Source organism: Penicillium paradoxum (genome assembly GCF_028828445.1).
Source record: "Penicillium paradoxum strain IBT 22861 chromosome Unknown utg000005l_segment0_segment0, whole genome shotgun sequence".
NCBI classification, from domain to species: domain Eukaryota; kingdom Fungi; phylum Ascomycota; class Eurotiomycetes; order Eurotiales; family Aspergillaceae; genus Penicillium; species Penicillium paradoxum.
In genome coordinates, this window is record NW_026643183.1 from 4,188,933 (window position 1) to 4,215,156 (window position 26,224).

Sequence of the window (26,224 nt, forward strand, 5' to 3'; positions counted from 1 at the left end):
ATGTACTCGTCACAGGAGGCCCAATGTGTTCGACTTTGACCAATATTATTTCCGGCACCAAGTGAATCCATCATAAGGACCAGAGTCATATCTTAACCGGTGGAAGTTTCAAGTGAACAATATACTACTCGGGGCACAAGCCTGGAATACAAGCCTGGAGTTGCGAGCATGGAACTGTGAGTATAGAGCTATGAGTATAGAGCTATGAGTATAGAGCTATGAGTATAGAGCTATGAGTATAGAGCTATGAGTATAGAGCTATGAGTATAGAGCTATGAGTATAGAGCTATGAGTATAGAGCTATGAGTATAGAGCTATGAGTATAGAGCTATGAGGATGAAGCCATGAGCATGGAGACATGATGATTGAGCACTGAACATTGAGCACTGAACATTGAGCCCTGAAGTTGCGAACCTCAAAGGAAATACTGAAGGATAGGCCAGGTCACGAGCAGGTCACGAGCAGGCCACGAGCAGTTGAAGGCGGTTCATCGAGATGGGGGAATGTTGCCAGCTGAATAAGACCCGACTGATTGGATTCTGCACCGCGCTTCCACGTGCCCTGGGGTATATAACGGTGCTCCTCCCCCGGACGACCATACTTTTTTTTCTTCCTCCCAAGGTATCTCCCCTCTCTACTCCCCTATTCCCTCTTTACTGTTACCCCCCGAGGATCCTCCGGGGGCTAATACTTTTTCTTATCTTTGGACCCCGCAGCTTGGCCTCTATGCTTGCATATGCCTTGCAGCATCGTGTCATTGGGCTTAAACTGCTCCCGATTGACGCAACCATCTTTTTCATCACTTGAACGGCTTGTCCGGGCACTTGGAGAAGAAAGTTGGACGCCTCACTTTTTGTTTGTTGATGCTTGACCATCGTGTTCATACAATCCCTTCTCACTATTGATGATGCTCCTTCCTCTGTATCTTGTTCATATTCTTACGCGTGGACCCTGCACTGACTCTTGTGAACGTCCTTGCTCCTTACCATGACTGCTTCCATGACTGTTGACTCTAATTTATGCCATCCTTCTTGTCTGCTCCTGATCCTACTACTGTGCCCCCCCTCGTTCATGCGCGATAACCTGCCCTATAAGTGACCAGGAACATTCACTCATCACTGGCATCCCGCAGAAACAATCTATGTAGCCCTTAAAGAGATCTTCATTGATAGTCCTCTCTCCATACAGGAACTGTGTATCCCGTCTAAGGAACGACCTGCCTGTCCATATCCATGTACCTTAAAGGATATATGTACCTAGAGCCACTACTTACACAGTAAGACAATGGCAACAGCAACAAGAGCCTTTGAACGGTCTCCACATCCCATCAGTCCTTGCACATCATGTCGCTTCTCCTAAGGGTTTGAACTGGAAAAAGTACGATGACATCGAAGGCTATGTGACGTGGGGGCAACATGTGGCTACGCGACTCTACCCATGGGAAACTGGACACTACCATCGAGCGATCTCAGGACAAAGATAGTGTCACCACCATGATTGGCTCGATAATAGTGATGAGAAAGCACTGTAGATGGATTGATCAACACTGGATGCTTGGGTACGACCATTGTCCCCAGAGCCTCCAGATGTCAGGAGATGACACCAGTCTTGTTTAATCTCACGGATGATAGACAGCAGTTGCAGCTACTCATCGACAGAGAAAGAGGGTACGGTAGACCGACACAGACGGTAGACAATATCGTAATGCTTAGACAGCACATCCCGGGCACAAAAGCGTTGATTACATTAATTGAGAGCCTCTAGGGCCGAAGCTAAGTACATAAAAATAGTCCCAGCGCAGCCTCAGTCCTAAACAGACCCAGCAACAGACGAAGACACGCCACTCCTCCGTTTCGGTTTCATAGCCCAGCCAGACAAACACGTCCACCCGGCACCACTCTTCCTCCCCTCATCGAACAGCGCTCCAACGCCCTCAAGCAACTTACTCCTCTCACGACCCATCTCCACCCGCAACTTCAGCAACCACTGCTCCCACATCCACCCCCCGATCAGTCCAGTCACACTGGCAATATCCGCCGTGCTGCCGATGGGCCCTTGCACGGCTTCGTACTCTTCGATTTGGCTCTGCACGCGCGGTGCAGGTGTCTCGCGCGGTGGCTCTGGGTGGACTGGCTCCGTGCCCATTGGGAGGAACATCCATGCGCGCTGTGTGTTGACAAATCCGCTGTTGCGGAGACGAGCGAGGAAGCTCTTCGATGCGACAGGGTCATAGCCACGAGTGCGAAGACTGAAGGCAAACTCAACGGACGTCGCGCTGCCGTATGGTCCGGCTCGCGAGATCTCTGCATCCAGCACTTGGAACTCTAGGTAGCCGCCCGGCTTGAGACATCGCATGCATTCCTTCAGAACAAGATCATACTCATCGCGGTCCTTTCCGATGGGACATTCGGCTTTCAGCAGGGCGTGCAAGGAGCGCGCTGAGATGACATCGAATTGGTTGTTGCCAAAGGGGAGCTCCCAGAGGTTTGTCACGGTCACCTGGCGGTGGTTGGGAGGGCCCTTGATGGCGTTGTCGATGGCCTGGCTCTTCAGGGCGACAGTATAGACCTTGACATTGGGGAACTCATAGGCAGCTTGCCATGCCCAGTCGCATGAAGAGTGACCGCCAAGGTCTAGGATTCGGAAGCTGCGCTGGCGAGGTCCCTGCGAGGCTTTAGGCTTGGTGGTGGTTCGAGCAAGCGCGCCCTGGGCGGGACTGGTAAGCAGGTTTCCCCCATTGAGAGACCGCAAAGCATCCATGGCCCACATTGGCTGGCACAATTGAGCAAGGACAAGCTGCTCTTTCTCCAACTTGGCAAATTGGGCCTTCTCGGCTAGCTCCAAGGTGATCACAGAATTACGGGGAGCCTTCGCAAAAGGTCCCTTGTACGCAGGGCGCTCTGGGCGAACGACCTCATACTTGCCTTGAAGGCAGTTGATGTGCAAGTCACTCATGGCGAGGCGCATGGAGTGGACCGCGTCAAAGCGCAAGTTGCGATGCATAAATCCGTCAGTCTTGGTAGACCGTTCCCGGATAGACTGGAAGCCCTGCCAATAGATTGAATCCTTGCTAGCAAGGATTGGAGGCAGAGGGCTGAGAGACTCGGGAACTCCTTCCGCGAATCGGACCATCTTCATGGAAGAGTCTCCCGTCGTGTCTTTGACCTCAGTGTCAACATTATCCGACGCCTCGAGCACCTCATCGAGCTCAGTATCATTCACGGGATTGGTCTCATTGAGGGCGGCAAGGTAAGATGCTTGGGCAGACAGCCAGACACTGGTACGATCATGGCTGGCAACTGCACGGTCCTGCAGCTCTTGATCATAGCATTCATCATATTCATATCCGTTTCCAGATCGAGGAATCTCCTGAACCTGGACGACATCAAACGCAGCACTCATTGGGCTATCTTGGTAGACAGACCGGCGAGTTGGGGTGTCACAGGGAAGTCGGATGGCAGTTGGCGGGCCCTCTTCGTCACGAACCGCTGTGATCGGATCGTCGTCGACGGGTCGCTCAGGCCATTCCACTACCTGTTCAACAATCTCTCCTTCATCCCTGCGCCAAGGTAGATTGTAGAATCCCTCTGCAGCCGCTGAAGTGGGCTGGTGATTCGTGTTGGGGATCGACCAAGTGTGGCGCGCACGGGGTGCAAGAGAGGCGAAGAAGCCACCAGGAGAGGGAATGCTCAAGTCACTGAAGCTGTAGCCAGACAGCTCAGATGCGGGAGTGACACCGTCAGCACTTCTTGGGCGACTGGGAGGTGCTTGGAGTTGCCACATCTCGCCATTCCCCTCTGACGTCTCAGACCACGAGTCAGGTGTTCCATCCAGACGAATGTGGTGTAGCATGGCCAATGCCGAGTCAGGCAGAAAAACGCCCTGATCAACAGGCTCCGGGGCGTCGTATAGGTCATCATATTCATGAATTGGCTCATCATTCAATTGAAGAGATGGCTCGGGCGAGGGTGAATATGCCCGTGCGGCAGTTGGAATCCCGGGGAAACTTCCCAAATATTGCCGCCAGTCCTCAGCGGGAGCCTCAATTGCAATCGGTATTGTTTGAATATCGGAATTGGTATCTGCGTTGTCTAGATCGCTTTCACTTCCATCCAAATCTGGTCGTACGTGAATATCATGTGCATCCCAGTTCGTGTCTGGCAGAGAATGAGAGTCCGGTGTGGCTAATGCACTGATGACTGATTCCTGGTCGGAAGACATACTTCCATCGAGTGACGGTGGGGCATACGATGCAGGCACCGAACGACTGAGCATTGAAAGAGCAGCCGGCGAGACAGGGATCTTGGCTGGCGGCGTTGGCGGGACGGGAGAACCTTTGAGAGTCCCGTTCATCGATGGCCATAGATTAGACGAGGGAATCTCAAGAGTCAAGGCATGCTTCCGGCTCCCAGTTGAGGTCACCGAGTTTCGAGTGATTGGCGTAATTAAGCTCGATGGTCGTGTATCGGGGGAAAAGCACGAGTCACTGATCTCGGTCTCATTGTCGTCAAAACTATCATCATCTGAGGCATCATACAAGTCATCATATCCTTGGAATCCTTGCATTTGCGACTGCCATTCTGTATCCGAGCATGAAGAGGTAGTACCGGCTGAGAGAGGCGACATCAGACGAGCAAGCCGAGCATGCGTTGGTAGTGATAGCCCGCTGGTCTGCAACCTTAACTTTGGGCTAAGGGTGGCCGGTGTAGGTCTGGGAGCGGGTGAGCTCTTCGGACTTAGTTGGGCTAGCTGATATTCACGCGTATCCTCCATTATAGTATTAAGCACCGTCCCTCGGGCCTGCCGAGGGGGCGGACATCGGACAGCCGACATGCGAAGTGTGTCATTCATCTTGTCTGATTAACTGTTGGATGCTGATTTTGCGTGAGTAGCTCACGGGGGAGGATATCTATGGGTATCTCGACTCGTAGGAAATGGCGTAGACACCGATCAACGGGTCTCTTAAGTGAATGATAGTAAGCCAGATAACACAAAGAAAGGAAACAGATGCAAAAGCTACCAGAGCTATAGGCACCGAACAAAAAGGAAATTAAGTCAACGAGATGAAGAACGCTAGCCGTCTCGCAAGTTGTGGCCGTGGGAAATGGTTTATAGTCAATTGAGCGCTTTCACCAGCCACGGGGTACGTGCAATGACCAGCCGATCCCTCCTCTACAGAGAATGACTCTGTCAGAGTGACTACTGCAAGACTGGGCACAGTTCAGCCAATAAGCCTGACTGTAAGAGTAGCAAGCATGGTTCTCATTGGTGACGAGGAATTGGGCGCCTCGCTCTGGACAGGGGGTTCCATCCGTGAGCACAGAGCCAAGGCCCATTTTCGAGCAAGAATCGAGTAGACGACCACGAAAATTTCAAAAAGGGACGAATGAGATCCGTTGACACTGTGATGAACCGCTCGGAGGATGTGACGCAGTGTGAAGAGGCTGGTGATTGGCCCAGTGTAGGCGCCGGGCTACTATTCTTAGCCAAATTAATGACCCTCGCAGATGGATGCAACATCAATTATGCACCTTTCCAGCATCCGAAGAGGCAACAAATCTTCCTAATTAATGGTCGCCTGATGAAAGAGTCGGTAAGATGCGGTGACAATCGGGCGAAGAAGGGAAAATGAGGGGAAAGAGGTGCCAAGTCCAACGTGCTACAGAGAACTACTGCACGCTAGAGCACGACGGATCACTGAATCAAGCATAATAATAGAAATCCGGACTAATTGACCTCGTCAGATTTTGTTCTCATCTACTCGGAGGGTACGGAGTACGGAGTACGGACTATGAGATCATGTACTATTCCATATTGACATCTGCACTGGCCTTTGGATTCTTAAGCCGTACAATGCAACCCTAAAGGCGCGTAGATATGTCTTCAGAGATAGTTGAATACCTACATATCCAGCACATTAGGCCATTACAATCTGAATCTTAATCACACAATGGACCCTACCGGCGGGGTAACGTGTACCTCAAAAGTGGCGCCACTACAGGAGTTGAGAGAATACTAGACGTGATGGTATGGACGCAATGGGAGGCTCAAAACCAATCTTGATTGACTCTCCCATTTCCGTTGAAGATATGTTGACAAGCAAGTGTGCCAAATCGATCAATTTGCCCTCCACAACTAGCCTTGAGTTGTGCACATTGTACCTCAGTTGCATTATATCTGCCAAGATCGTATGCACCCCGTCTTGAATAAGGCCGTTCTCCACGGTTACAAGTGCTTCAACATGGTTATAATCGATACGTTTCAGGCCAGCGGTGCAATAGCTGCGCTGAATGATGCACTATGTTGCGCAAAGGTATGCAATCCTAACGGCACTCAGGAACCACCTTTGGATCACTTGTAATTTGAGCTTTTTAAAAAGATGTTGGCTTGTAGTACGAATGATACCTCGAAGCGCGCTGAAATCCTAACTTATTGACCTCTCAGAGCTGAGGCATTCTTCGGCCTAAGAAGGGACATTTGCAAGGACCATACTCCACGTTGCCTTCCTTCGACCACTCCTGAGACCAAGAAATTTCATCCGATCCGTCGCGGGCCGTTCCGAGTCATTGGTGACTACAGTACTTCCAAGGTTGATATATGACGTGGACTCATTCCCATCTGGAATGGAAGGACCACGTGGAATGCATGTGCTGGCAGGGCCTGCCCTTTTGGGGAGTCATGACTGAGGGTCTGTGAGAATTCGCATCGAAACTTGAGTCGATTTCAGGTGGATCACAGATGGTGGTGACAGTTCCAAGATTGTCCGCCTTTCGGATTCTTAGTCCGTGTTGTGACAGCCCTGGCGCAGTCGCATAGGATCGAATGACGACACACTCTTCTGCAGCGATCTACCCCCACTCTGGCCCAGGCCTCGCCAATTGATCGCACACGCTTCTATTTTTTTCTCACGGAATTTGAGGATCAAGGCCGAGGTGATTTCTTTCCAACTTTTCCCCAGTTTCATGCTGACTTATCCGAAAAGCGTTGGGGGCTTTGAGGGAAGTACGGAGTATAGCCCACCGTGTTGTCCGGAGCAGTGTGCCCCGCTATGGAGCAAAAGCACAGACAGGGGCCCGCTTTCCCACCAAAAGCGCGACATTCTCTGATCTCCTACGGAGTAGAAGGCACGGTTATTCTCCGGAGACACGGCGATTGAGAAAGCATTGTCCCCGACCTTCAAATCCGCAGGATTGGGAGTTGATCGTCGAATAGCGGTTCGGAGTAAGCACAATCTGGTTGGGCGATGATCAAGCCAATAATGTAGGACCCATTCAACGGCGGAACCGTCTTCGAGAACCGAAGTATAGATCAAAAAAAATCTAAGACAAGACCGGGATTGTCGAATTGGAGGCGAACCTGTACCGAACACGAGATGTGATTGGCGGGAGACTTGAATTCCGCAGCTTCGATGCAGATTCCAGGCGATGCCTAATTGATTTTAGATCGGACTATGATAGAGGAAACCCCTGTCTATCAAGGTCAGCAGACTCGACCATATTTTCCGCTCGGAATCGCCCAAATAGGTTATCCAGCGTAGAATGCAGGGTGTGTCAAGATGTCGATCCACGCTCCGGATTTCGACCCCCTTCTGTTACGATCGTCTCAATGAAAGGCACGGAACACGGTGGATACTGCGAAGTCGAGATTGCGGTGCAGATCGTCGAGCCTAACACGTGAGAGCCACAGCCCTTATCGTTTGCATCCATTTCATCCATTTCCATCCCAGTGCTCATGATTCAAGGAGAGACATGGGTTAAATAGATGAATCCAAGACTAAAAACAAGAATCGACGTACGGAGTCCAACGGTAGACAGCGTAGCAGGTGAATCAAGCCACCAATTTCCAGAGGTATACCGAGTACCTCGTGATATGTTGGGTCTACGGTGAACAGTGAACCCGGCATATCCACTCTTCGCCACTGATGTAAACAGAGCTTCACTTCTAATTTGGTTTGATTTTTTTTTTCTTTGGCTTTTATAGTTGACCCCTCCCCCTCGATCCTCTTCCAGTTCCTATTTCCCTCTCCACACTCTACATCATGGCACCTCCCGCGATCATCGCTCCCTCCATCCTCAGCGCCAACTTCGCCAACTTGGGCCATGACTGCTCCAAGAAGATGGAGCAGGGTGCCGATTGGCTCCACGTCGATATCATGGACGGCCACTTTGTGCCAAACATGACCATTGGTTGCCCCGTCGTCTCCCAGATCCGTGGCTGCGTCGACCGCCCATCCGAACCGTGCGGCCGTGGTACTTTTGATTGCCACATGATGATTATGGAGGTGAGTTAGCTTCGTACCCGGGCGATTCCGCAACCATCGCGAGCTTCCTGCTAACGGCTTTTGCTTGTTTCAGCCTCACAAATGGGTTGGCGAGTTTAAAAAAGCCGGCTGCGATCTCTACTGTTTCCATTATGAGGCTGCCGTCTCCTCGGTGGCCGCGACTGATCCTACCGACAAAGAGACTACCGCTCGGACCAGCCCCAAGCAGTTGATCCGCTACATTCACGAGGAGGGCATGCAGGCCGGTATTGCAATTAAGCCAGATACACCCGTTGATGTGCTGTGGGACATTATTGAGAGCGAAGACCCCGCGGAACGACCCGACGTGAGTGCACCCTTTATGCTCCCTAATATTGCCTGATAGGGCTACTGCCATTTCTCTGAATCCAAGAGACTCCTGATTCTGCAATCGCGATGGTACTGACAATGCTCCATAGATGGTCCTGGTCATGACCGTACACCCTGGTTTTGGAGGCCAAAAATTCATGGCTTCAGAGCTTCCCAAGGTCACCGCCCTGCGCAAACGGTACCCCGATCTGAACATTGAAGTGGACGGAGGCCTCGGCCTGGGCACAATTGACCAGGCTGCTGATGCGGGTGCCAACGTGATTGTTGCTGGTTCAGCGGTCTTCGGTGCTCAAGACCCCGCCGACGTCATCGCAAAGCTGCGCGAGGCCGTCCAGAAGCGTCGTGGCGCGGAATCTTCATAAAACGGGACATAGCGCAAAAGGGGGTTTGGGGTGTCCGGTCTTTTGCCGCACTTTTTGCAGGGACACTTTTTTTAATATAACTTTTTATTATTATTATTCATTCTTAATCACGAGTTATGAATGGCATCGAAGCGTGGGACTGCCCACGATTGAAGTTTCAAATTATTTACACTTCTGTAGATGATTGACAACTCACCTATACGAGAATCGATGGCCACCTTGAGCAAAAGGCATTCTTGATGTACAGATGTCATAAATCATCGCATTTGTGAACAGCCAAACCTCCGACTCCCAACTCTGTGAGTCCTGGACGTACTTGCCTACTCCGACTTGGGGACCTGCCCTGCCTTGGTATCATCCTTGTTATCTTCTGTGTGCTTGGCGCCATTCGCCTCTGTCTGCTTAAGCTCTGACTGGACTTGTTGGGGTCTGACAGCCCTCGCAATTATTTCGGCAATGGCATTTCCTTTGGGCTCATTGGGTTCCATAAGTTCTTCTTTGTTCCCGGTCACCACCTCAACGATTGGGCTCGGAGCTTCCTCAATCGGCTCGGTCTTAGCTTTCTCTGCAGCTTCTTTGCGCAAAGCATCAAGGTTTCCGGCGGGTTCTTCCGCAGAAATGGACTGTCTAATCTCGTGCACGGCCTTGTCTTGATCCGCATTCTCAAGTGTTGACATCCTAGGTTTGCGATGGTGTCCAACCAACCCGAGCACCTCAGCGTTATCCGCATGGAAGTTCGCCGACGATACAGCCGCTTGTTCTGGCACTAGTGCCGGGCGTTTGCTGGTCTTTGGTGAATCCGGCGCGGTGTCTGGCAGCTCGGGCGCAACTGAGCCACGATGCGTGTGGCTGACGACAGGCTCCTCCGCAGCCTGCTCCTCTACGGCCTGCTCCTTTTCGGGCTCTTTCGACCCTTTCTTATCGTCTGACTTGGCCTTGGCCTGGGAGGCAGCCTCTGAGCTAGCCTGGCGTAGTGCCAGCACGGCCATATCATCCTTCTTATCTTCAGGCTCGGTAATGGGAGGGGTTTGGATCTTGATTGTGGAGGGTTTTGGAGTCGCGGGTTCTGGTTCGCTCTTGGTCTCGGTCGCTGCTGGGATAGGATAGCTGGTGGGGGTCATCCCACCGAGGTCCTGCACACTGTTCACTACCATGCGCAGTTCCCCGAACTCGTTCCATTCTTCTATTTCTTCCAGGTCCTGGAGGTTGGTTAGCAATGCTCTCGGTCTCAATAAAAGCGCTGCGCGATCTGAGATCCATCCACCCTGGGGGATTGTGACATACTCCCACAATATCGCCATATTTCACCAATCCTGGCAATTTCTTGCCCTTGGACCGTCGGCCCCAGAGTTTGCGGGCAGCATCGTCGGTGGCGACATCGATAGCGCGGAAGGGGAGTTTGTTTGCTTTGAGGATCGTCTCAATTCGGGCGGTCGCAGTGACAATGTGCGATGACCCCGCGGTCAATGAAGTGTAGAGGTAGAGCGTCGAGTCGGGCATGGTGGAGGTGCGTTGCTCAGGTTGCTGAAGTTGCTGAAGTTGCTAAAGATGACGGGAGTTGAGGTTAAGGGGGAAAAGGTCGCGGTGGGACCGGTTTCGATTCATTCAGGGGCTGAGCTTGGTCTTTCTCTTCCCTTGAGCATCTATAGGGGAAAATTAAATTTCCCCCTGGAGCTTTTATTATGACGTGGCTAGTATCACGTGCAGATGAAGGCTTTAGTGATTTTGCTGCGAGAGTCCTCTCATATATCATCATTTGTCCAACAAGAAACCTGGTCGATGCATCAAACCGTTTCCTCCCCATTGACTACCATCTCCCCACACCGCATCCCGTTCCATGTCTCGAGCTGTCTCGAGCAGCTCCCCGCCATGGAAATTGGGCATCAGGGTGGCAACTTGACGTCAGATCCGCCAGTTGCCAGTTTCTTGAATATTCCAGATTCGTTCCAGAATCTCGAAAGCGAGCAGTCTCGACTTGAGAAGATTTCCTAAGAAGACATGCATCCACTCCGTGGAGTTATAAACACCTAGGTTCGTCCAAAGGTTTTTACTATTGGGTATAAGCTATGAGAAACATACGGAGTACGGAGTACCTAGGTACAACATGCATAGTAGTCATGATGTGTACAATTTACCCTAGAGGAAGGAATACTCTGTACTCCGTACGGAGTAGAGATTCCTAGATAATGAGTGGGGACTACTAACAACATTGGGTTATTGGGTTATTTCAAAAGTTTCTTTATCGCAGTACATGTACGGAGTACGGAGTATGGAGTATCGAGCTGCTAGCATAGTATTCTAATTATAAGAGTTATATTGATGCTATTCGACAATATGCACTGTGAACTTGGTCTGAACACAGCATTATTGACTTGCAAATCTCAAATATCATATTACACGTCGTATAGCACAGAGAATCTGATCGCTGCCCGAGCGACAACCAATGTCCTAATATTATATCACTTGAATAACTACTCCGTACATGAGATGGGAAATATTGGCTCGTAGCAAAATACTCATATTTACCAGAAAGTCACAGTCATTGAATCCGAAACAGACTGTCACCCGGGTATACGGAGTCGTCGATGAATGATCTCTAAAACAATCTAAGAGTGGACCGGGGAGCCTCCAGAGACGCACCCAACAAGGCGCAGTGTATATGCACAGCCAAGCCGATCAACCATGCCAATAGGCGAAGAAGCTTGGTTTATTGGGTCAAAAATTCCGCTTTCTTTGAAACTGAAACATAGAATTCTGCATGGCAGGGTCTTTATCTTATGCTGACCAGAATCCAAATCGCCGCAGCTCAGGTGACTTGATATCGTGGACCTGTTATAATTGGGTCTAGCATACTTCTTCCATGACCATTCAGCTTCATGGATGTAGGTACTCCGCAATGTCCCGTGACATGGAAACTGCACAGGCAAGTACGGAGTAGCCTGCGTCGACTCCGTATGTATGTATCCACTATGTGTTTGAATCTGAAGAGGGACACGTTTGTGGTTCCAAGGTCTCACAGCGGTACGGAGTACACAATATAAAAAAGTATTATCTAGAAGGATGTACAACTTAGAATAGAGCCCAAGCCGTTCTAACCTGACTTCAATCTATTATGCGTTCTCGTAGAACCAATATCGTTACCCGAGGATTAGGCCGACTGGACAACTTATGTGAGTTCCAATAAATTTCCTATTTTAGTGCCATGCGTTCAAATGAGTTTCTGGCCGTGCACTTACCCAGCAATCTAGAACCTATCATCCAAGGTGGCTTGGTCGTGGCTTACCACCGATATTCTGGGAGTCTCGTGTGTGATCTATCCTATACTGGACCTCTCTCACTGCAAACAGCAACTATGACCATTGATGCAGGGGCGAACTTATCAGCGGCTCAGCCAAGTAACGCCCGCATACCCAGTTGAGCTCTCGACATGGATGGGCCACTGTCTTAACACCCAACTATCCTTGTTTATCCTACTATGACGAAAAGAGCCTCCCGGGAAAATGTCAGAAGACAAGAAGCTGAGTTGACGGTGAGTGCGAGTGTCGTGTCAAATGTTGGGAGGGCTCTCAGGCCGTCTTGGGGGCAAGATTTTATCAACTTGAAGTCACACATTCGCTAGGAGACATTCGGCTCGTCTCGGCGGGGGAAGAATGATACATCCGAATCGACGACCGCTCTGGAGGAATCCATTCTTCGTTGCAGTAATGCCCAGCCCGACGATCATTATTGATTACTTATTTCATCCTACGGAGTACTCCGTAAGATGAACAGAGTATGGAAGTCTATCCTGAAAGAGAGATCGACGTAATTGATTCTCACATTGACCTAGTTGGGGGGTACTTTGTACCTTTCTCGCGAGCCCGAGATTGCCGCTCAGCCCAAAGAGATGAGGTTAACCGATCCCGCTGAAACAGCGGTAACGTCAGTAGTCGCCAACACCTATGGAGTAGATGTACGACCATCATAATAACGGGGAAAAGAGTGTCTTGCCATTCGATCAGGAGATTGATCCACCCAAGACCGTGGAGCCTCTATACTACTTTCGCACCAGGTAACCTCATTAGGGCCGAATGGTACAGACCATCACGTGGAGGTCAATCCATCACTAGTGTGTCCCAGAACCGCCAAAATTGTACGAGATGATTGTGCCAATTATTGAGCCAAAACAACGTCAAGTCACACAATCATTACTTTGTACTCCGTATAGAACGAACTGCTCTCCCTAACCAGCCACAAGCATAGACAGAACCCTGGGAACTGCTGCGGGAGCGACCCACGGTCCACGTGAAATGAACCGTTCTTGTGTGACACTTTATTTCCGCGGGGAGATTTTACGACCGGTACGGAGTATATTATTACTCCGTAGTATGTATGATGATTGTCTGCTATAGACCACTCGTCGGGCATTGGGCGCTAGGAATGGAGGCCAAACTGGTCATCTGCATCCTGGCTGCCACACCAGACTACGTGGCATCCCTTTTGGCGCCCGAGCGATCTTAGTCCGACCGTGAATGGGTCCTAGGGGGTCTTGGAGCATGGCTGTGCTTGAGGAAACATGGGCTGGTTTTCTCTTTCGGGCTTCCGCTGTAGGCGCTCGTTAGTTGGTGGAAAAGTGACTTCTTTATGTACCCCGGCTTGGACATGTACCAGATCACCTCTTCGTAAGCAAGCCCGCATCTGCTGGCTCGGGTCACATTCGGGATGATCCGGTTCGCTGCCTCACTTTTGGTCCTTTTTTTACCCTCGGTCGTTTGTAACTTTTCATCCAACAAGTCCTCGTTTTCAGGAGTAGTTGGGTCTTTCACCCGGGCACGATCTAGTTATACGGAGTATACTCCTGGCGGCGACATTGACACGAATCCATGACTGTACCTTGGGAACACGGCGACAAAAAAAATAATAGAAGCAAAAAAAAAAAAAAAATAGAAGCGAGACAGGAAGTACATCATTTCTAGAACGTCTAAAGAGTCCAGACCCGGTGATCGGCTCGACTCCCATGTTCACTGGACTCCGGAGTATAGTAGTCTCTACGGAGTACGGAGTACTAAGTGCCAATTCTCGTATCTTACTTCGTGGGGAGTGTGCTTCATCGTCGATCAGAACTTTTGTCTTCTCTTCTTCTTTTATCTTCTCGTCTGCCCAATCTACATTTATTTCCTCTCCCAACCTGTGAAATTATTATCTGATCGTTTCCCTCGATATCATCACGACTATACATTTATCTTCGCGCATGTCCTCCTTATCCTCGAACACATTGATTAGACCTTTATTCCACCAATTCATCGGCTTCAATCTCACCTTATTCTCCTCCTATACTCCGACTCTGCGTACGTTGATTTATGCTTCTCCTCTCGATGCTTATGCTGACCATTCGCCAGAAATACAACTCACCTTCCCCCCGTTTGATTACTGATTTACAGTTATCTTCCCGGACATTGCGACAAGGACTCCATCCCACCATGGCTGTCGCTATAAACGATGACGCACTGTTCACGAGCGCCATATCTTCATACCGCGAGGCTTTTTTGGTTCAACATTCCAATCTACCGGAATCAGAACGAAATCGACTCTGGATTCAGCAGTTAAGTCCGTTCATCCCGGCCTCCAACGACCGGGATACCAACTGGCTGCCCGCTGGGAACCTGGGGAAACGGACTCGACCGGACGCGACCCCGCGGACGTTGCCAAATCCTGATTCGGGTCTCCCACGGGCAAAACGGAGAGCCACCGTATGTGTGACCTTGGTTACTTTGCTCCCGCATTCTTCTCTCTTCCGCCCTTCCTGCGCTCTCGTCCCATAACCGCCATCCGTCCTTGGATTGACAATTGGCAGACCCCGGAACTTGCAGTTGACCTAAACCGCGACCTCTCTCATGCGTCCTCCCCCGACCTGCCCCGGAACGGTGCATCCTTATCGGTACAAGGATCCTACCGACACACGGCCATGGTGCGGTCTCAGAGCCAACAGATTCCGGTTTCTCATCGGCCCCAGCCAGTCGGTGCAGTCATGGGAAAACGCCAATCCTTCGGCCCGGCACGGATCCAATATCGCCTCGACCATGTCGACGAATATTCGCCATCCGAGTACACGAGGTATTTAGACACCTGTCCCAGCCAACCCTTTAACTCGGCCTTGACGTTCGGACTCGCGAATCATGGAGAAACCGGATCATCCTTCCCCCAGTACCCTGACCGGAGCTCCCCCTGGACCGACCAGGCCCCAACAGCTGCGCCGGAGATGTCACGCAGCACAACTACCGACTCCTTGGTTGGCGGGATGAACATGTTCCGCTTCGACTCGACTGGACCATCCCAATATCAAGATCCGATCGGTTCTGTCCCGCCAGAGTGGGTGCCAACATCCACCTCCGGCTTGCCATGTCATAACTCCTTTCTCTCCCCCGTGTATCCTGACCTAGATCCCACGATGTCTGCCCCCTTCTCATATTCCTCCTTCTCAGCCTCCGCTCCCCCAACCACCAACTTCCACTATCCAATGCCCCAATCCTTCCTTCCCTTCGATGCAGTGGACATGAAACTATCCGACTCAACCGAGAGCAATCTATCAGCAGCAATGCGCTCCCGCGCCGCACGCCGCACTCAAGAGCAAATCGCCCACGGCGCGCGCCCCATCGCTCCGAAACTGGAGTGCCACGAGAGCGGCATTGCCCAAATCAATTCGCACAAGATGGTTCGCATCTCCTCATCAGATGGCACCACTAAAGAAGTCGCTGCCATCCCCAAAGCCTCTGTGCGGCGACCACCACGACCAAAGACATACTGTGACCTCTGCACAGACCATCCGGACGGTTTCCACGGCGAGCACGAGCTGCGTCGCCATATCGAGCGCGTGCACTCTTCTGTTCGCACGGTCTGGGTTTGCAAGGATATCTCGCCTGGCAAATATTTCCTCGCAAATTGCAAGGCTTGTCGCAATGGCAAGCGCTATGGCGCCAATTATAACGCTGCGGCACATCTACGCCGCACGCATTTCAACCCCTGCGAGCGTGGTCGTGGCGGTCGTGGGAAGGATAGCGAGAAACGCGGCGGGAAGGGCGGCGGTAATCAGCCAGCTATGGATGTCTTGAAACATTGGATGATGGCCACCGAGGAGGTGACTGACCAAGCAACGGGTAACGTCAAATCCAAGGTTCTCGTTCGGAATGGCTCTAGCAGTGTTCCAACCGTGGAACCTGGGTTTGAGCTCGCTGTCGCTGCCTGTGGTCTCGTTGAGGATCAACCTCCCTACATTGTGCAGTCAGCCATGCTGAAGGAGTCTGATCAATTCCCTGAGTTTCCTGATGCGCCGTTCGAGTTTGATTTTGAGTGGGACGGTGATCTCGTCCCCGGAGGCGAGCTATCCCTAGGTTCCTCGTTGTCTGACTCACAGTCATCCTGCATGGCTGACATCGATTCGTATGTCAAATGAGCGTTCGTAGATTCGTCTTCCGTCTCTTCGTGGGTTCTTTCGAGGGTTCTTTAATGTCTGGTTGTCCATAGTATCATTCGATCGGGCTCATGTAATTTACACCGCGATGTGATTGATAGTCTCTGGTCCGTGGGGATTGTGCCTTTGGATATATTTTGGCGCTACATAATACTTTTGGATGTGAGATCAGGGCGTTAGGTAGATTCCAGTTCTCGCGAACCTGTACTGACCGTGATGAGAAGCTTGAACTAATGTAGGTAATAATGAATGAAAGGTGTCACAACGTTGCAACGCAAGAGGTTCAGACTCCAGAGTCGCACATAGTACTCCCTCATCGGTACGGTAGCCGGTACCAGCATCTCGGTGTCCCACGGTACGGGATGGCAAGTACCGAGTACTGCCCAGGCAGCAGCGATACAGGCGGTCAAATTGGCCAAGAGTCCCGAACAGCTCCCAGATCCTGTGAGTGGCTAACAGCCTCTGAAAGTGGGGTCTTGGATGGCTGGGGGGTGATTCCCGGCCAATCATTTGCATTCGCTGGATTGCACGTTGTGGCTCAGTACGTCGCTCGGCGATAGGGCTGGCAAACTGTGGCTGGAGGGTATTTGGAGCCATTTCCCGGTCCAAGTACACGAGAGGTACCTGTGAAGACTCATGTCCTTGGACGATATCATTCCGAGATTCTTGAATATAACTGTTCCGATCTTGATTTTGGTATGGACTGGACTCCTTAGGAATGCAAATTAACTCAATAACAAAGTAGATCCAAATAATATGGAGTGGTCTATCTTTACCTCCATGTGGAGAAACAGGAGAAAGGGGGAGAACACACGGAAAGATACTTGAAAGGTACATCAGCCTTGTATTCTTGGCAGTCAAACTCTCCCTTCGGGCGCATCAGTAAGGTACCTTCAAGTACCCCGACGATTTCCCTCATCTGCAATACAACGTCCAGGTGAGTTACCGACCCTTTTTTTTCTCTCCTCTTTCCTATCTCTCTGAATCGCATCCTCATCCTCATTGACACTCCCTCATTCTTCTTTTTCTCCACCACTTCGCTTGCTTACCCCATATTGCAGCCCCCCTTTCAACCAATCTTCGTCTTCGCGCTGTTCCAGGTACGTGGGTTTTCCCGCTGTGGCGGCCATTGCTTATTGATCCTATTTCCATCACATCGAGGCGTCTCAAAGCTCTGTTGTATTCGTTGTGGCTGTGTCGCTAATTCATTCTTTTTTCTCCCGTTCAGAAATCCCGTCGCCATGTCCTACCAGCAGCCTAACTATCCTCCCGGACCACCCCAACAGGCGTAAGTCATCGATGATCTACACACCATCAGTCAAATCACGGAGTGATATTATCCCCATAGACCTGGATCAGGTTTCCGACCGCACAAGTTCTATATTCGCTCAGGAGGGACTTTGCTTGCACAATATGTTGGACGTGACTCTGATCAATTTCTCATTGCAGCTACGGCGGCTATCCCCAGCAGGGCTACCCCCCACAGGGCTATCCCCAGCAAGGTTATGACCCCAACTACGCTCAGCCAGGATATGGCCCTCCCCAAGGACCGCCTCAACAGGTAAGTGTTGATACAACAGCACCATGCGCTATACGTACTCAACCGATTTCCAGATGCAATATCCTCCGCAACCCCCACCCCAAGAGCAGAAGTCAAACGATAGTGATAAAGGATGTCTCGCTTCATGGTAAGGATCCAAAATGCCATTGTACAGTGGAAATCAAGCTAATGTGAGCTCCCTGTTAGTCTCGCCGTCCTGTGCTGTTGCTTTGTTTGCGAGGAGGGATGCGAATGCTGCGCTGAGTGCTGCTGCTAAGCTCTATGATCCATGATATCGACGATACCTTTCTTCTTGCTAGCGTTGGAATCTCCGAATACGCGCCGTAGCATCGTGGGACAGGCTACTGCACTCTTTGAATTGCAATACATAACTCCTTCCATATTTGTTTAGTTGAGCTTTGATTTTTTTTTTTCTGAAGGGACATGCGATCAGCTCAAGTTTACCTCCAATCTTTGTTTATTGAATCCTGCAATTAATTTGATTTCTATTGAACTTTTTGATTGCCAAAATGCCATGTACTCTTGTCTGTAGATAATCCCAGTCGGCCAAACAACCTACACATGCAGTCACCGTGGATCTTTCCAGCAAGTTCAACATTGTATTTCGTACTGCTAAGATATATGCATATGTTGTACCTGGGTAGGTATAAACATGCATAAATAATGTTGTGAGGTGGATGTGCACTGAACTGATAATCTTTCTCGGCATTAGCTATATCAATGTCACACAGATGCAAAGGAGAATTCTTTTTGTCCGAACCTGTACGGAGTACCAGTCGTCTATATCTCACCATTCCTACGACGTATGTATCTGACTCTGCTTGGTAGATTATTGCCGATCAAGCTCCAGTAAACCAAGATTGCATTAGGGCTGGTTTGGTCCGTGTCAATGTGCTTAGGCAAAAGAATTCGTAAGTCTATTTATAACTAAAATCATTAAGATGAGGGGAATAAAGTGATGGCCACATGGCGGTGCATCGCCTAGAACGTGAACAAGTTAGCCTCGCAATGATTGGCATACAGTTGACCTCGGTGCTGCACTTAGCCGCCCTGGTCTAAGCACAGCCATGTTGGCACGTTACGATATAGGGCTAGGCAAACACCCCATCATGGAAAAGTCCGTTCCAATATGCAATATCGATTTTGTTGTTCTCCTCCTTGATAGTAGGGCCAAAAAACTCCAATTTAATCTGAGAGGGTTATGTCCGCCACAAGCAGCACTGGACCGAGTCCACTGAACGCCAATGGACTATGCCTCCTGTCCCTGGATGGTGGCGGGGTCAGGGGACTGTCAAGTCTGTTGATTTTAAAGGACCTGATGACACAGCTCAACTCGGAAAGAGAGGATAACCAGCCCCTCAAGCCTTGTGATGTCTTTGATTTGATTGGAGGTACAAGTACAGGAGGGTATGTGATATCGAACACTCGGAAAAAGGCTGGACTAATCAGCGGCATACGCATGTTTAGACTGATCGCTATAATGCTAGGTCGACTGGAAATGGGAGTAGAAGAGTGCATCCTTGCATACACTGAGTTGATGGAGTCCGTGTTCAGTGAGAAGATCACCAGTCTCCCAGTGGATTGGTCGGGGAATATCAAGTCCCAATACGACAGCGAGAGGCTCAAAACGGCAGTCGAGAATGTCATCAAACGCGTTGGTCTGTCTCCAGGAGACCCAATGGATGATGGAAAGTCCCGTCGCTGCAAAGTGTTTGTCTGCACAACTTCGAAACATACATTACAAGTCGCTCGTCTTCGAAGTTATCGGGTGTCAAATGAGAATACCATACCAGCAACAATTTGTGAAGCAGCTTTGGCGACATCCGCCGCAACAAGATATTTCGATGCAGTGTCGATCGGCAATCGCCAATTTGTGGATGGGGCGTTCGGAGCTAACAATCCTATCGAAGAGGTTGAAGAAGAGGCAGCCGATCTATGGTGCACCACAAGCCGTGATCTCAAGCCACTGGTAAAATGTTTTATTTCGATTGGTACGGGGCATCCTGCACAATTACCTATGGATGACAATGTGTTCAAGTTTCTTTCGAAGACATTGGTCAGAATGGCGACTAAGCCGGAAAGCACCGAGCGTCGCTTCATGGCTCGATGGAGCAATGAGGTAAATCAGAAACGCTGCTTTCGGTTCAACGTCGAGCAGGGACTGCAGCAAATTCATATGACTGATTTCGACAAACAACACGTAATCGAATCAGCCACTCACGACTACCTGCATCATTCGAATCAAAAGATTGATCTCCGTGATTGCATTTTGAACCTCTTGGAAAAAACAGGTAGGATCTGGTTCCAAGCAGTATCTCCCAAATGAAAATGATCCTGACAGCTGTACGTAGGAAAAACGACTGTTGATTTTGAAACGACCATGCGAGTGAGATATCCAAAACCACGTACCTATTGAAATGACTTAGTGGAACCCAGTACTGACGGTAGTCTAGGAGTATGAGGCTCGAGTTGAACGAAATCGCATTCTAGACACTGCACATCCATCCAGCAACTCTGTGCGCGCCAAGGCTCCGTGCTGGATTGTTCCGTTCGAAAGAAATCCCCGATATGTTGACCGTGAAGTTGTGGGAAAATTAAAACGGAGATTGTTCATCAAGAATCGGTCAGAAAGAATCGCCATTTTTGGTCTTGGTGGCATAGGCAAGACTCAAATATCTCTCGAGCTTGCATACCAGACAAGGGAACTATATCCCAATTGTGCAATCTTCTGGCTCCCGGCAGTTGATTTAGAAAGCCTTCAACATGCCTACGAGGCAGTGGCAGATCGTCTTGGACTTGTTCCTGTCGATTCAAATGAAGATGTAAAGAGCCTTGTGAAAACACACCTCAGCAAGACCAGCGCTGGGCGTTGGTTGATGATTTTCGATAATGCCGATGAAATCGACATGTGGACCGAAACAGCGGGTGGTCTTAAGGAATACCTGCCTACAAGTGATCAAGGCGCCATTGTTTTCACAACTCGAAGCAATAAAGTAGCCCAATGGCTTGCTTCTACAGACATCATTGAAATTCCCGAAATGGAGGAACACAAGGCCACCGACGTTTTACGGAACTCTTTGGTCAAAAAGGAACTCCTACACGACACCACTAGTTCGCGAAAGCTTCTCACCAGACTCACGTTTCTCCCTCTGGCTATCGTTCAGGCTGCTTCATTTATCAATGAGAACAGAATGACGATTGCCAGCTATGTTGAGCTTTTGGACGGACAAGAGCAGAGCGCTATTGATCTATTAAGCGAACATTTTGAAGATAAAGGTCGATACAAAAGTATTCGCAATCCTGTCGCGACGACGTGGCTCACGTCATTTGAGCAAATCCACCGACAGAATCGTTTGGCGGCTGACTATCTCTGCTTCATGGCTTGCATTAAAGAAAAGGATATCCCGATCTTTCTTCTTGACCCAGCGACGGATGTCGAACAACAGAAGGCAATCGGCCTTCTCAGCTCCTATTCCTTCGTGCGCGTCAGGCACAAAGACTCGCGTCTTGATATGCATCGCTTAGTGCGTCTTGCAACCAGAAACTGGCTTCAGTCAGTCGAACAGCTACGAAAGTGGCAATTATATGTACTGCATTGCGTAGATGCACGCTTCCCCGTCATTGATTTGACGGATCGGAATCGTTGGCGGGCAACAGTACCTCATGCTCTTCAAGTCCTCAGTCTCACAGCAAAGGAGGATCTTCTACCCGTGCGAGTCCACCTTTTAGGTATGGTAGCCACGTGCCAGACATTAGACGGAAGATATTCACAGTCTGAGAAACTTAACAACGAAAATGCTCAAGTTGCTGAGAAATTGTATGGGTCAGAAAGTGATCATGTGCTTGGACCTCTCATTGGACTGGCATCCAGCTACTCAAGTCAAGGGAAGTGGGAGAAAGCGATCGAGCTTTGCGAGGAGATACTCAAGACACAGACAAGACTTCATGGCTCCGAGAGCCTTGGAGCTACCCGAGCCCTTTTCCAGTTATCATGTGTATACCGAGAGTCTCATGACCACCATAAGGCCCATGAACTCTGCAGGAAGGTCGTTCCGCTCTACCTTCGCGTGCTTGGTCCTCGCTCAGAAGAGACGATGAGCGCTGTTCTTGTTCTGATCAGAACCTATATCTCCTATGGCCAGTTCGCGGATGCAACAAAGCTATATTTGCTATTATTACAAATTAACCAGAAGGTTCTCGGTTCAGACCATCCTCGAACAGTCGCTGTGATGACTGGTATGGCCCAAATATACATGGAGCAATGGCGACTGAAGGAGGCCGAAGCATTGTACGCGGAAGCACTTAAGATTGAAAAACGCATGTATGGGCCTGAACATCCGCAGACCTTGATTACTATGGGATCGCTAGCTACGGCCTGGGAGTACCAGGGCCGACATGAAGACGCTGTGGCCATGCAGACAGAGTGTATTCGTTTGAGTGGTCAGCTGTTTGGCTCAGATCACACTTTTACCAACGCTCACAGGTCACATCTAGAGGCTTGGACTAATCCTAAGTAAGTTTCTAGTGGAAGAACTTCGGTTAAAATTTATATACTGATATCCTTATATAAGAACGCTGAAAGAACGCCTGGTCAATCATTCCAGTCACTTTCGACGTTCGGAGTTGTGGCTCGAACGGAGGAGCCGATATCCCAAAGTCCAAGTACTTGGGCGCTGGGTGTCGCGACCAGCAAAGACTGACCCTTTGGTTGCCGAGATTGAAGAAGCAGTGAAGGGAGTCTCTTTGGATACACATGCCTCAAGCGACCAGAACACTCTAGTTGACCGCCAGAACACCGATATCAAGCCTTCGCCCTCGGTTTCCTCGAGCCTCAGCTTGTTAGATCATGTATATAAGTCAAGATAAGAGTGGGCGGAAAAATATCCTATATTATCATTGTAGAATCCTTGCTGAACAACTTTAGAATGTCTCATTACGGGGATCTCAGGTGTTAGTGTTGATTAAAAGGCTGTGTTTCCCGCACCCAAGGAGACGCTCTGGATGTGGCAAGCAGTGAAAATACAGGCGGCCCATTCACCGAAAGTACGAATGCCTCACGGTTGAGTGTATATTTGGTTGGTACGACTTTTCCAAGAGATCATGCGATGTCCTCAATTTTACCCGAAGTTGGTACGGACGAGATCAAATCGGACTCCCTGCCCGACTGTGCATTTCTCTGTGGTTGAGACAATTGAAGGCCCCAAGGCCACGACGTGAGGTCCACATTCAGGATCAGATTATTCCAGCCAAGGGGCTAAGCTCAGCCAAGCGAAGCTTGAGACCGACACCACGAAGCTTATTATGGACAGAGCCTTGCCGTTCTGGCCTAGTGCTCGCTCGATGCAACGAGGGCAGCTGAGGAATATACGCCCTTTGGAAACAGCGCCCCTTTGCCAATGAGCCTGAAGAAGCTTAAACTAACAAATACCAGCCGTGGCGTTTTACAGACACAGCATAGGTGCTGCAGGGGGATATGACCCCACATAGGGCACTGACGATGAAGCCGGCCTGAGTTCTTCCGATGTTTCTCCCGGAAGCCCTTACTCGGAGGGGCTATATCTTGGTAGATGCACCACTCATGGAGATTTATCTAAACGGGAGCAGAATTTCAGTATGCCGATTGCTGTCAACAGGCACTTTTCTGTGCTAGCGGAGGGAGCAGCCTACTATCCGCTGGGATCTCGGATACTATCTCAAAAATTTCGGTTCAATTGTCAAAGCATGAGGGGCGAGAACAACTATCCGACAAGAAACCCATCGCCGGGCGGTTGAGATGTCTGTATATAAGTATCCGCTACACTTCGCCAATTTGTCCGTGCTTCATGCATCCTGGATTGCATTGGCGAGTTGAAAGAGTTATATATGGATTATGAAGTGTAAGATGTTGCATAGATATCTTCTCCTGCCATTTTCGGCGTCCTACGGTACAGCTGTCACTATTTCCGTGGCCAAATCTGGCGGCAATTTCACAACGGGTGTACAATATGGTGCAATGGAGGAGGTATGGCAACTTCTCTATCCGTGACAGTATCGTGTCTAATTCTGTGCCCAGGAAATCAATCACTGTGGTGAAGGAGGCCTCTACGCCGAGTTGATCCGCAACAGAGCTTTCCAAGGAAGTAAAAAGTACCCTTCATCACTTGATGCTTGGTCTGCGGTTGGAAGCTCATCCTTGTCCCTCAAGACCCTCACTGATCCGCTGTCAACTGCCCTACCTACCTCAGTCAATATCAAAGGTATGGGCACAGTTGGCTTAACCAATGCAGGCTTGTGGGGAATTGACGTCCGTCCTCAGAAGTATACTGGGTCATTCTATGTGAAAGGATCTTATAATGGCTCCTTCAGGGCCTCCCTTTTATCATCCAGTGGGAAGGTACTGGCTACTGCTAAAATATCTTCGAAAAGCACTGCAAATAAATGGGTCCAATATGAGTTTGTTCTCACTCCGGCGAAAAAGGCATCGGATTCCAAGAACTCTTTCTCGCTGACCTTCGATGGCTCGGTAAGACTTGACATGAGTTGTCCCATGCGCCTAGACTAATCGTCTGTAGAACGCATCGAGTGGCTCGCTGGATTTCAATCTCATAAGCTTGTTCCCGCCCACATGGAATAATCGCCCCAATGGCATGCGCAAAGACTTGATGCAAGCCATGGCAGTTTTGTGCCCTGTAAGTTGAGGAGTCCTTGAAGTGATTAGAATAATCTCAATCTCCCCTAGTGCTAATTGACTTGGCAGAAGTTTCTCCGTTTCCCTGGGGGAAATAACCTCGAGGGCGATACTATCGAGGGCCGTTGGAAGTAAAATGAGACTATTGGGCCACTCAAAGACCGACCTGGCCGTGCAATTACATGGCAATATGGCGAAACGCTTACTCTGGGCTTAGTCCAATATATGGAATGGTGCGATGACCTTTGCATGGAACCTAGTAAGTGAATCCTCCTCTCTTGGTCCGATTTATGTAACTCACAACATTTCACTAGTTCTGGCCGCTTGGGCCGGACTTGCTCTGAACGGAGATGTTGTCCCCGAGGCCGAGCTCGACTTTTATGTGCAAGATGCACTTAATGAGATCGAGTTTTTGACTGGCTCTGTGGATACCGAGTACGGTGCTTTGCGCGCTAAGATTGGACATCCAGATCCGTGGACCATTAGATATGTCGAGGTCGGAAACGAAGACAATCTCAGCAACGGGTTGAGCTCGTACAAGGCATATCGCTTCTCGGCATTCTATAATGCCATCACCACCAAGTATCCTGAGATTCAGGTACTCGCTTCTACTATTGATATGAAAATTCCTGGAACTGCTGGCGGAGATTATCATTTGTACGATGTTCCGGATAACTTCGTTACGAAGTTCGACATGTTCGATAGTTATACGCCTGAACATCCCATCTTGCTTTGTAAGTATCTTGATGAGATTGCAGCGCTATAAGCTAACACAAACTAAGGTGAGATTGCTGCTACTGAGCCCAATAATGGCTTTGGCGTTAACTGGACCGATACCCATTCCTCTGTGTATCCGTGGTAGATCGGCTCTGTTGCGGAGGCTGTCTTCCTTCTGGGCGCAGAGCGCAACGCAGACAAGATTATTGGGACTACTTATGTGAGTTGCTTCAACATTCAAATCATTGGATAAATATTGACAAAGCAATAGGCTCCCTTCTTGATGAACTTGGATAGCTACCAGTGGTGCCCAACTATCCTCTCCTTCAATTCCGATCCTGATCAGACAGCTCGTTCTACCAGCTGGCATGTGTACAGCGTATGTTGCTCTGATATCTTAACAAAGTACAATATACTGACGCAATGTGTTAAAACAGCTCTTCAATCACAACCACATGACAGACACCCTCCCAGCCACTTCCTCCGATGCCTTCGGTCCTCTGTACTACGCGACAGGCCTCAACAATAAGACTGATTCGCATACATTCAAGGCTGCAGTATACAACAGGACAGCCGATGTACCAGTCTCCCTGAACTTTGATGGTGTCGGCCGTGGAACCAAGGCAGATTTGACCATCCCGACTGCGCCGGATCCCATTGCGAATTTGCGATGAACGAGGTCGGTAGGTCTAACATGGTTAACAGCAAAACTACTCAGATCAAAGCGGGCAAAAAGGGCGAGTTTTCCTTCAAGTTGCCGAATCTGAGTATTGCGGTGCTCACTACCAAATAATGTATCGCCAATCGTATGCATTGGTACTGTACAGCCTTTTTCATGGGC

The 26,224-nt window shown here is 49.8% G+C and overlaps 8 protein-coding genes across 8 annotated transcripts; 6 read left to right on the plus strand and 2 right to left on the minus strand.

Moving 5' to 3' along the window:
* Positions 1-1,809: 1,809 nt before the first annotated feature.
* N7457_006491 (uncharacterized protein) lies at positions 1,810-4,851 on the minus strand (the record flags this gene model as incomplete). Its single annotated transcript, XM_057177535.1, has 1 exon — positions 1,810-4,851. The coding sequence occupies one exon, from the start codon at positions 4,849-4,851 to the stop codon at positions 1,810-1,812; it is 3,042 nt and encodes a 1,013-aa protein (XP_057031837.1).
* Positions 4,852-8,038: 3,187 nt separating this feature from the next.
* Positions 8,039-8,991, plus strand: N7457_006492 (ribulose-phosphate 3-epimerase RPE1; the record flags this gene model as incomplete). Its single annotated transcript, XM_057177536.1, has 3 exons — positions 8,039-8,281; positions 8,355-8,606; positions 8,719-8,991. The coding sequence occupies 3 exons, from the start codon at positions 8,039-8,041 to the stop codon at positions 8,989-8,991; spliced, it is 768 nt and encodes a 255-aa protein (XP_057031838.1).
* A 320-nt stretch (positions 8,992-9,311) lies between these two features.
* On the minus strand, positions 9,312-10,491 carry N7457_006493 (uncharacterized protein; the record flags this gene model as incomplete). Its single annotated transcript, XM_057177537.1, has 2 exons — positions 9,312-10,190; positions 10,276-10,491. The coding sequence occupies 2 exons, from the start codon at positions 10,489-10,491 to the stop codon at positions 9,312-9,314; spliced, it is 1,095 nt and encodes a 364-aa protein (XP_057031839.1).
* Positions 10,492-10,770: 279 nt separating this feature from the next.
* Positions 10,771-10,983, plus strand: N7457_006494 (uncharacterized protein; the record flags this gene model as incomplete). The annotated part of the gene is made up of 1 exon (XM_057177538.1): positions 10,771-10,983. The coding sequence occupies one exon, from the start codon at positions 10,771-10,773 to the stop codon at positions 10,981-10,983; it is 213 nt and encodes a 70-aa protein (XP_057031840.1).
* A 3,467-nt stretch (positions 10,984-14,450) lies between these two features.
* N7457_006495 (uncharacterized protein) lies at positions 14,451-16,420 on the plus strand (the record flags this gene model as incomplete). Its single annotated transcript, XM_057177539.1, has 2 exons — positions 14,451-14,720; positions 14,825-16,420. The coding sequence occupies 2 exons, from the start codon at positions 14,451-14,453 to the stop codon at positions 16,418-16,420; spliced, it is 1,866 nt and encodes a 621-aa protein (XP_057031841.1).
* Positions 16,421-17,679: 1,259 nt separating this feature from the next.
* Positions 17,680-18,003, plus strand: N7457_006496 (uncharacterized protein; the record flags this gene model as incomplete). Its single annotated transcript, XM_057177540.1, has 2 exons — positions 17,680-17,726; positions 17,787-18,003. 2 exons carry the CDS (start codon positions 17,680-17,682, stop codon positions 18,001-18,003), a joined length of 264 nt encoding a protein of 87 aa, XP_057031842.1.
* Positions 18,004-19,317: 1,314 nt separating this feature from the next.
* On the plus strand, positions 19,318-22,516 carry N7457_006497 (uncharacterized protein; the record flags this gene model as incomplete). Its single annotated transcript, XM_057177541.1, has 4 exons — positions 19,318-19,406; positions 19,467-20,290; positions 20,351-20,385; positions 20,453-22,516. 4 exons carry the CDS (start codon positions 19,318-19,320, stop codon positions 22,514-22,516), a joined length of 3,012 nt encoding a protein of 1,003 aa, XP_057031843.1.
* A 1,364-nt stretch (positions 22,517-23,880) lies between these two features.
* On the plus strand, positions 23,881-26,057 carry N7457_006498 (alpha-L-arabinofuranosidase A; the record flags this gene model as incomplete). The annotated part of the gene is made up of 10 exons (XM_057177542.1): positions 23,881-24,000; positions 24,052-24,501; positions 24,551-24,667; positions 24,736-24,790; positions 24,884-24,925; positions 24,981-25,400; positions 25,449-25,486; positions 25,529-25,603; positions 25,655-25,762; positions 25,821-26,057. The coding sequence occupies 10 exons, from the start codon at positions 23,881-23,883 to the stop codon at positions 26,055-26,057; spliced, it is 1,662 nt and encodes a 553-aa protein (XP_057031844.1).
* Positions 26,058-26,224: the final 167 nt, after the last annotated feature.